This window comes from Myotis davidii, unplaced genomic scaffold, assembly GCF_000327345.1.
Source record: "Myotis davidii unplaced genomic scaffold, ASM32734v1 scaffold551, whole genome shotgun sequence".
Classification (NCBI taxonomy): domain Eukaryota; kingdom Metazoa; phylum Chordata; class Mammalia; order Chiroptera; family Vespertilionidae; genus Myotis; species Myotis davidii.
In genome coordinates, this window is record NW_006283788.1 from 1,120,050 (window position 1) to 1,129,850 (window position 9,801).

The 9,801-nt window shown below is 59.0% G+C and overlaps 1 protein-coding gene across 8 annotated transcripts in view; it reads left to right on the plus strand.

Moving 5' to 3' along the window:
- MATK (megakaryocyte-associated tyrosine kinase) overlaps positions 1-6,676 on the plus strand; it is a 34,922-nt gene extending 28,246 nt beyond the window's left edge. For 5 of the 8 annotated variants that reach the window (XM_015567243.1, XM_015567246.1, XM_015567249.1 and 2 more), the window contains 12 exons: positions 1,131-1,189; positions 1,528-1,641; positions 1,741-1,856; positions 1,937-2,156; positions 2,591-2,729; positions 3,816-3,881; positions 4,908-5,007; positions 5,087-5,171; positions 5,263-5,336; positions 5,457-5,652; positions 6,043-6,129; positions 6,227-6,674. In XM_015567243.1, coding sequence (XP_015422729.1) covers positions 1,131-1,189; positions 1,528-1,641; positions 1,741-1,856; positions 1,937-2,156; positions 2,591-2,729; positions 3,816-3,881; positions 4,908-5,007; positions 5,087-5,171; positions 5,263-5,336; positions 5,457-5,652; positions 6,043-6,129; positions 6,227-6,466 — 1,496 coding nt within the window. In that variant the 3' untranslated portion in view covers positions 6,467-6,674. Of the gene's footprint in view, positions 1-319; positions 1,190-1,527; positions 1,642-1,740; positions 1,857-1,936; positions 2,157-2,590; positions 2,730-3,815; positions 3,882-4,907; positions 5,008-5,086; positions 5,172-5,262; positions 5,337-5,456; positions 5,653-6,042; positions 6,130-6,226 lie in introns of those variants that run through there. The other 3 variants (XM_015567229.1, XM_015567224.1, XM_015567241.1) reach the window with 3 other exon arrangements.
- The last annotated feature ends 3,125 nt before the right edge of the window (positions 6,677-9,801 follow it).

Below are 9,801 nucleotides of genomic sequence, written 5' to 3' on the forward strand. Positions count from 1 at the left end.
TGGGTCGAGGCTGGGGCGGCGGTGGTCAGAGGCGATCCGGGGCGGGTGCAGGGGATTTTCCTGGGTGTAGGGGGGGCGCGTCTGGGAGCCCCTGGTGTGTGTATCCGCGCGTCCACGTGGAGGGATGTGCGCGTGTGACACATGCGTGTGCACGGCCTTGCGTGTAGCTCTGTCCGGGTGGCCCAACGTATGGCGCCCAGGTGTTCAAGTGTGTGTGTTTGGGGGTGGGGAGGGGCGGGAGGGAGACACAGATACGTATCCAGATGTCTGAGCACCTGTGTGTGTGTGTGTGTGTGTGTGTACACATTTGTAGACGCGTGTGTACACCTGTCTCTAGGGGGGACGTGCCCTTGCTTGCATACCTGCGGGTCTGTGGGTACCTGTGTCCACCTGTGTCCAAGCCTGGTGTGTTTCTCTGTGTGCTTGTGTGTACGTGGATCAGTATGTGTGTGAGTCCATGTAGGGCTGGGTATTTACGGGGTTGCACACTGGAGGAGCAGAGACTTACCCTGGAACCCGCCCCACGGGCCCAGCCACCTGTGGTGGGGTCGATGGGGGAGGTAGGGGTGGGAAAATCCTCACCCAAGCAGCAATGAGGGACTGGGGGTGGGGTAGAGGGATTAGAGAGGTCCAGCTGGCCAGCCCCGCGAGCTCAGCAGGGCTGCACTGTCCCACTGTAGGGTCAGAGTTTCTTGGCAATGACCTTGAATCATTCCGTATTTCCCTGCCCTGCTCTTCCAGAAAAGAGGAAGAACCAGGCGTGATGAGGTGGCACTGAGCTCCCCAGGCGCCTGTGGGCTGTGGGGGCCTGAACCAGGCGTGTCCCTCTTCCCCAGCCTGTGGCCACTTGCTCTGTGCCCATGCTGGTCCTCAGTTTCCTTTGGGAACAATGGTAGGGCTAGGCTCCCCGATTTTGTCACTGATGTTTAATGGCTTTGACTCAGCTAAGGAACGCCCCTCGGTAAAGACCACCTTCCCAGAGGGGCCTGAAGAACCAGTGTTTATAACTCCCCCACCCCCATGCCTCTGGCTGTTGCCTCTGCCCGGCCTGGCTGGCAGTGGTAGTGATGGCCCCCGAGCCCCAGCCTGGCTTGCATCTGCCATCCAGCTGATCTCTGCCCCCTCTCCAGGTGAACCCTGGCTTTCTCCAGGCCTGGCACTCCGGCCCATCTCAGTCAGGATGCCCACAGTGAGTACCCCCAACCTGGATGCCTGTATCCCTGGCCCTTGCTCAGCTCAGTCCACGTCCACAGGCCCTCAACTCCATGGGCAGGGAGGGTGTACTCTGACCCACGCCCCCTTTAGCTGATGTCTTCCGGCTTTTCTGTCATTTGGTGTTGCATTTCCTTCACCTTTTCTTCCTGACCTGTCCTGGGTGCCGTCTGTTTGTGACTAATATATCTCTGCTGGCTGCTCCCCTGTCTTATCTCCTCTTCTCCCTCTCTCTCCGGTCTCAACCCAATCTTCCTCTCCCTGGGGCATCTCCTTCATGTCACCTTGGCCCTCTTCCCTGTGCCTCCCACCCAGAGGCGCTGGGCCCCAGGCACCCAATGCATCACCAAGTGTGAGCACACGCGCCCGAAGCCCGGAGAGCTGGCCTTCCACAAGGGCGACATGGTCACCATCCTGGAGGCTTGTGAGGTGAGCCGTGGCCAGAGGGCCTGGAGATGGGACTCAGCCAGGAACGCCCCCATACTCCTCCCTTCCCCCCATACCGACCCCTGTCTCCCTCCCTGGCAGAGCAAGAGCTGGTACCGAGCCAAGCACCACGCCAGCGGGCAGGAGGGGCTGCTGGCGGCCGGTGCGCTGCGGGAGCGTGAGGCCCTCTCAGCGGATCCCAAGCTCAGCCTCATGCCGTGAGTGGTGGGGTTGGCCCAGAGATGAGGGATCCGAGGGCCCGGCCCGCCCGGCCCAACCCGCCCTCCGGCCACTGCAGGTGGTTCCACGGGAAGATCTCGGGCCAGGAGGCGGTGCAGCTGCTGCAGCCGCCCGAGGATGGGCTGTTCTTGGTGCGGGAGTCGGTGCGGCATCCCGGGGACTACGTGCTGTGCGTGAGCTTCCACCGCGACGTCATCCACTACCGCGTTCTGCACCGTGATGGCCACCTGACCATCGACGAGACCATCTGCTTTTGCAACCTCATGGATATGGTAGAGGTGCAGCTCCGACAGGAGTCGCGTGTTCCCCAGGCCCTGCCCCATCCCAGCAGCTGGATGGACATGGGGACCCCCAGAGCCACATGCTCCCCAATGCAAGAAAGAGCTGGTCCTCATGGACCACCAGCCATATAGGTGGTCTGAGCTCTCTGGGTTCCACTTCCAGGGACTGGATGGCTCCTCCGGGGACCTCCAGGAACCGCCACGTTGACACCAATGCCATCCTCCCCTTCCCCCCTAGCTTGCATCTTTCCTATTCCCATGGAAACCAGCCCAACACATCATGTGGGAACCAAACCCTTCTCCTCATCGGCTCAGGCCCACCCTACCCAGAGCCCACCCCCAGGAAGGGAACAGGATGAGGGATGCCCCTTGGCACATGCTGGTCCCTGGGGTTGGACTCACAACCACCTCTGCCCCACCCCACCCTGCAGCATTACAGCAAGGACAAGGGGGCCATCTGCACGAAACTCGTGAAACCCAAGAGGAAGCAGGGGGCTAAATCGGCGGAGGAAGAGCTGGCCAAGGGTAGGGGCCTGCACCCTCTCTGCCCATGTTCGCCCTGCCCATGTTGTGAATGGGTTTCCACATCTGCTGCTTCTCCCACGTCCCCATCATCTGCCCTGTCACTTGAGCCAGAAACCTGGCCCAAACCTCAACCCACCTACCCTCCCACATTCCCCTCATGCCCCCTCCTGGCCTCTCAGAACCTCCCATCAGACCACCTCCTTCCAGGGGGGCAGTCCCCCTTCCTCCTGACCCCTGCCCCTCTGGTCCCAAAGGCAACTTTCTACCTGCAAGCCCACCCACATCGCTCCCCTGCTTAAAGGCGGGAGGCCCTGCAGCTCCACCGCCTTCCTGAACCTCCCCTGTGGCTGAGCCTTCTTCCCTACTTCATCTACAGGGCTCCTCCTCCATTCCCAAGTCCTCTTGGTTGTGACTCATTTCCTCTCCTGCCTCCGTGCTGTTGTGCATTCTGTTCCCTTCAGCTGAAATGCTTTTCCAGCTTCTGTGTAGTGAAATCATCCATACCCAAGTCCCAAAGCGAAGGCCCCAGCTGTAGCCACCCCTAGTCTTTTGAACCTCATCATCATGGCCGTCTCCTTGGAAGCATGTATTTCTCCTGGGGAAATCTTGGGGACGGCCCGCGGGTGGAGGGTGGTGTCGCCACGCCTGATCGTGCCTAAGGGCTCCTGATTTGGGTGGGGAGGAGGCCTGCATTAGAGAACACTGGCCTGAGACAAGAGGTCAGGGAGGCCAGAGCACAGATTATGACTTAGAGCACAGGAATCTAAGATTCCAGAAGCTTTACTGTTCTCCGTGTCTATTGCATTTTTACTGTGTGTGTGTCCCTGGGAGGCCAGAGGTTAGGAACCATAAAGGGACCAGCCCTTGTGGTATTTAAAGGGACACAGTCTCCAGGTAGGAGAGACGGGCAGCCCTGAAGGGTAGGCTCTGTTGCCTTTGACCACAGAACTGGTATCAGGAGTGGGGTGTGTCAGCCATGCCCTTTGGACCATTACTGGGAATAGCAGCCACCCAGTTGTGTGCCTACAGCTGGGTGCTGTGGGGGACACCATCTGGTCTCCCCAGGTGGCGCCCCCGAGGGGAGGGGCTGGGGAAGCCTGTTGCCTTTCTGACAGAGTCTTGGCCCCACAGCTGGCTGGTTACTGGACCTGCAGTATTTGACGTTGGGAGCACAAATCGGAGAGGGGGAGTTTGGAGGTGAGCAGGGCGTGGCCTGGCGAGCTGAAGGAAGGTGGGGGTTCACGTTTTGGAGTCACAGACATGAATTCACATCCAGATTTGATACCTACTTGCTGGGCAGCTGAAGACAAACCACTCCTCTCAGTCTCTTTCCTCCTCTGTGAAAGGGGCTGACAACCGCTGTTGGGAAGTAAATGCTCAGGCAGACACCCAGTGAGTGCGAGTCCCTCACACCTCCAGCCTCGGGCACATGCTGGTCCTGTGCTTGGAATGCCATTCCCTGAAATGATTATTCCGGAAGGTTCTAGGGCAGTGATGGCGAACCTATGACACGCATGTCAGAGGTGACACGTGAACTCATTTTTTGGTTGATTTTTCTTCGTTAAATGGCATTTAAATATATAAAATAAATATCAAAAATATGTCTTTGTTTTACTATGGTTCAAATATCAAAAAAATTTCTATATGTGACACGGCACCAGAGTTTAGTTATGGTTTTTCAAAATGCTGACACGCCGAGCTCAAAAGGTTCGCCATCACTGTTCTAGGGCTTAGGTCAGGGACCTATGGACTTTCTCTGTAAAGGGCCGAAGTGCAAATATTTTTGGCTTTACAGGCCAGTCTGTCACATCTGCTCAGCTCTGCATTTGTAGCAGCCGCCCCAGATGATAGGTAAACCAACAGGAGTGGCTGTGTGCCAGTAAAACTTTATTTGTAGACACTGAATTTTTCCCCCTATAATTTTCATGTGTCATGGAATACCATTTTTAAATTTTTTTGAACTATTTGAGAATATAAAAAACAAACAAACAAGAATCTAAAAAGCATTCTGAGCTCACGGTCCTTGCAAAAACACACGATGGGACTGGATTTGGCCCTCGGGACAGAGTTTGCCGACCCCTAGATCCTCTTTGATCGGGGTTTAGGGGTTCGGAGCTGGTACGGCCGAGGGGGTTTCCAGGCCTGGGGCCTGAGCTGTGTTGGTGGACATGGGGGTCAGTGTGAGTGGGTGTGTCCCTTTGTCCGTCTCCATCCCACCCCCAGCCGTCCTGCAGGGCGAGTACCTGGGCCAGAAGGTGGCCGTGAAGAACATCAAGTGCGATGTGACGGCCCAGGCCTTCCTGGATGAGACAGCAGTCATGACGTGAGTCCCCGGTGGGGGTTAGGCACCCTGGGGTGGGGGTTCCAGCCGCGCCTTCACCCCCTCTTCTGCCTCCCCACAGGAAGATGCAGCATAAGAACCTGGTGCGTCTGCTGGGCGTGATCCTGCACCAGGGACTCTACATCGTCATGGAGCACGTGAGCAAGGTACGGTGGGGCCGAGATGCAGGTGGGACTTGGAGAGGCAGCCAAGAAGCCTCGAACCCGAGCCCCGTGTCTCCCTCCCCTCCCCCCCCAGGGCAACCTGGTGAACTTTCTACGAACTCGGGGCCGGGCCCTTGTGAACACCCCCCAGCTCCTGCAGTTTTCCCTGTGAGTGGGGCCCCGGTGGGTGGGAAAGGGGCTTTCCAAGGCCAAGGAGAAATGCAGGAAGGTGCCTGGCCTTGGGGGGGGTGACCACCCACTGGAGCCCCTGTGCCCCCCTCTCCCCAGGCACGTGGCCGAGGGCATGGAGTACCTGGAGAGCAAGAAGCTGGTGCATCGAGACCTTGCTGCCCGCAACATCCTCATCTCTGAGGACCTGGTGGCCAAGGTCAGCGACTTTGGCCTGGTCAAGGCTGAGAGGAAGGGGCTGGACTCCAGCCGACTGCCCGTCAAGTGGACAGCGCCTGAGGCACTCAAACATGGGGTGAGCGCCCCCCTGTCCCCAGGGACCTTGGAGCCCCAGCTCCACAGTGTGTCTTGGCCTCTGAACCTCCAAGGCAAATGACTCTGCCTCCCCAGTGAGTATGTGGCCCATCGTTGTTCTTTTTAGTTTCCATCGGGTCTCTCCTGTGTGTGATGCTGTCTGGGCCTGTTTCCCCATTTCTGGGCTCAGTGCTGAGGGCACAAAGAACCAGCCCCATCCCTGCACCACATCTGAGCTGCCCTTGGTCAAAGGGGCAAGGACTCAGGGAATGGAGTCTGTTAGGAAGAGACCAGAGAGTGCAGGTCAACCCAGGGGGACTTCCTGGAAGAATCGGGGACTGGAGCGGAAACCTTGAAGGGTCCCTCCTCATCCTGGTCTTGGACCCCACAGAAATTCTCCAGCAAGTCCGATGTCTGGAGTTTCGGGGTGCTGCTATGGGAGGTCTTCTCATATGGCCGGGCTCCATACCCCAAGATGGTGAGCATGGCCTGGGTGGGGGAGGCACTGGGTTCCATGTGGGTCTGGGGCCACAGCCCTGAACCCCAGCCCACACTGCTGTGCCCTCTGCCCACAGTCGCTGAAGGAGGTGACAGAGGCTGTGGAGAAGGGGTACCGCATGGAGCCCCCTGAGGGCTGCCCAGGCCCTGTCCACACCCTCATGAACAGCTGCTGGGAGGCGGAGCCTACCCGCCGGCCAACCTTCCGAAAACTGGCCGAGAAGCTGGCCCGGGAGCTGCGCAGCGCGGGCGCCACTGGCCATGTTGAAGGACAGGACGCTGATGGCTCCACCTTGCCCCGCAGCCAAGAGCCTTGACCCTGCCTGGTGGGGCCATGGCCCCAGAGGACAGAGAGCGGGGGGCTCAGGGTGGGGACACCGGCCGGGCCTCAGGAGGCTTGGGCCAGCAAGCCGCCCACCTGGCTCACAGCACAGAAGCAGGCCCTTTTGGGGGGCTTGGGGCAGCCCCTGGATACCACAGACCCAGGAGAAGGATTGGTGCCTCGATAAAGACTGGTTCCAAGAACTGTGGGCCTCTGAGTCTCTCTCTGCGACCCCCAACGTCTTCTCGGCCCAGGGGGTCCACACTACCCCCCATCACTCAGCTCAGGACAGTCCACCTGCCAGTCGTCTGCCCACTGAGGGGTCTGCCCAGCTATGACCCACTGGCAGCCACGTGGGGACACAGACCCCTGGGACGGAGCCAGGAGACTCCAGGCCAGAGGTCACAGCCTCCCCGTGGACCCACTTGCCATCACCCACAGGTCCCCACTACGGTCCATCTGTGGGTGCCGTATTCAGCCCTCAGGGTCTCGGGCGCCAAGGATCATGGGAGACTTGCCCCCGGAGCAGGTGTATAGGAGCCACTGCAGCTGTGTCCCCCAGGGATGCTCCGGTGTGACCGCCCACTTCCTCCAGCTGTCACAGCCCAACAGTCTGACCCAGTGACCTGGAGCCTCAAGAAAACCCAGCCAGGCAGCCTGTCCAGAGGCCCTCCCCCTCCTGTCCTCTCTGGTGACGGGGGCTGGGCCCTGGGCTTGCGCCCCAGGTTCATATCTTGATATGCCCCTTAGCTGTGTGGCCCCAGCAGGCCAACTGGGGGGGGGTCCCCTACCTGGGCCCCACCTATGATCAGGCATGGGCGGGGGGGCAGGTGTTATAAGGACCCAGAGTGGGGAGAAAGTGAGGGCTGAGTGCACACAGCTGGTGCTCAGTTATTGCTGTGACTGTCACCTACCCCATTCAGACAGCCTCTAGGACGCCTGGCAGGGTCTGGGGACAGGCTGGATGCTGTCCCACCCCAGGACCCCCAAACTGGAGAGGAAACACTAGACCCAGTATGCCCTCTCACCTATGCTGACCACCCCACCTGAGCCAGGAAAGGGCCCAAAGTTACACTGATCTCCTGAGGTGCCCCCTGAAGCCCAGCCCACCTTCTGGCCTCAGTTTCCCCACCAGCACCTGAAAGGGTTCAGTGATTCTTCCTGAGGGAGAAATAAAGGGTGGGAGGCTGGAGAGGCAGAGAGAGGCCTTTGGGTCACACACACACACACCCTCCCCCTAATCCAGCTGGAGGGGCTGCTAGTCCCTGGCCCTGCCCCACCCTGCCCTAATCTTGCCCTCACGCTGACACAGAATCTGCACCTTCAGCCACATCCTGCTAAGTCAAGGAAGTACCTTGACCAGGAACCCCTCTGCAGCCTCTTAACCAACGGGGCCAACGGGGCCAAGTAGCTAACTGGGGCCTGAGAACCGAGCAGCTTGTTAACGTTTTAAAGTGATGAAGCCATTAGGGCAGTGGTTCTCAACCTTGGCTGCACATTAGAATTGCCTGGGAATCTTTTTAAAATCCCGATTTCCGGGCCTCATCCTCCGGGAATTCCGTTTCTTCTCCGGAAATTCTGTTTCTTTGTTATGGGGTGAGGCCATAACATTAGTGACAAAGAAACAGAATTTCTGGAGGAGGAGGCCCGGAAATCAAGATTCTAAAAAGATTCCCAGGTGATTCTAATGTGCAGCCAAGGTTGAGAACCACTGCATAAGAGGATTACCTGCGGCCCCACAGACCGGCTCCCCGGCCGTCGAGCCCAGAGCCTGACTCCTAGTTGGCCGGCTGAGTCCTGGAAGGGCCCGAGAACAGGAGCTGCACCCCTCCACCCCCCAGCCCCTGGCAGCCTGGGCTCAGGACCTCTGGGGCCTCTTTGGCCTCCTGACCTCGGCCCTCGCATGGGACACGGAGCCCCAGCCGGCTCCTCCTCTAAGGCCACTGGTCCCTCCAGTGGGACCTGATTCCTCGGGGGACATCACCCCTTTTCTGGGGAGGGGGGAGTGCCTGACACTGTCTCTTTCTCCATGTGTGTCTCTCCCTACAAAGCCAACGTTCCAGAAAGATCTCTGCTTTCTCTTGTATTCGCTCCCCAGGCCATCTGAGGGCCTGGGCCTCCACTAAATCCAGCGACCGATTTTCAGGCCTCACCTTGGCCCCCCATCCCCAGATGCACCCTTGCCTGAGCCCCCAGGCTTCTTGGATTGGGAGGGCTGGCAACCAGTCTCAGGGTCGTCCCCTGGACCCTGCTCCAGCTCTCGGGCCACCAGTTCTGTGACAACCCATCCTCCCATCTCCAAAGCAGGGACTCGTCCAAAATACTGTCTGACTGTGTCCCTTCCCTGCTCCACAACCTGCCATGGCTCCCTGGCACCCTCCCCTTCACACCCATCTTGTCCAGAATTGCAGCCTTGCCCTCATCCCCCATTCTGATCACTTTCCTTAAAGAGCAACCCCTTGTAGCCCCCTCCCTGTCCGCTGGAGTTTTCTCTCTAGACCGCTAGCCACCTGACACTATATTTTACGTTATACCCGCGGGTCATCTCCCAACTAGGATGTCAGCTCAAGATCTGTGTCTGTTTTGTTCACTGGTATACAATTAAGTGCTCAATAGATGTTTATTCAAACCTCAAACCCAGCTAAAGGGCCCCTAGGCCATGCCCTGCTCAGGGTCCAAGGAGCCACCTAAAGTTGCCTTCACCTTTTGGGACCTCTGCTTCCCCAGCTCGGTTGACATGTGAGTCTAAGGGCTCTTTTCTGCCCCCCCCCCTGGTAAAACCAGGAACAGCAGACACTCACTGTGGGCGCCCTTTCCTTTAATCACCTCACTGAGTCCCAGTGAGAGCCCAGGGGTGGGTAGGTCCTGATGTCCATGTTTTACAGCCAGGAAAACGGACCCAGAGGTTGGGAGGCCCTTGCTGCTGTCCTATTGCAAGGGGAGGAGGACCCAGGTCCACAGTGTCCCCTCAACACCAGCCCCTCCCCAGTCCTCCGCCTGCCTGGCCCTCCTCCCTCAGCGGCTCAGGGCAGCCAGATGGAAGGGGCCACCTCAATTAATCACCTTGTGCTAATCCTCCCCCACCCCCAGCGCTGGCTGGGGCCGGCCACTGGGCCTGTGGATACCTGGGCTGAAGCGGGGCTGCTAGGGGTGGTGCGTGCTGAGCAGGTGAGCAAGGCCGGCGTGGGGGGAGCTGGGGGTGCAGGGAGCCCACCAGGCAGGGGACTTGGGGGTGAGGAAGCACTAGGAGCAGTGTCCCAGCCGGCTTTCCTGCGGGTCTAGACACAGAGGGAGACAAACAGAAAGATGAAGACAGAGCGAGAGGAAGTC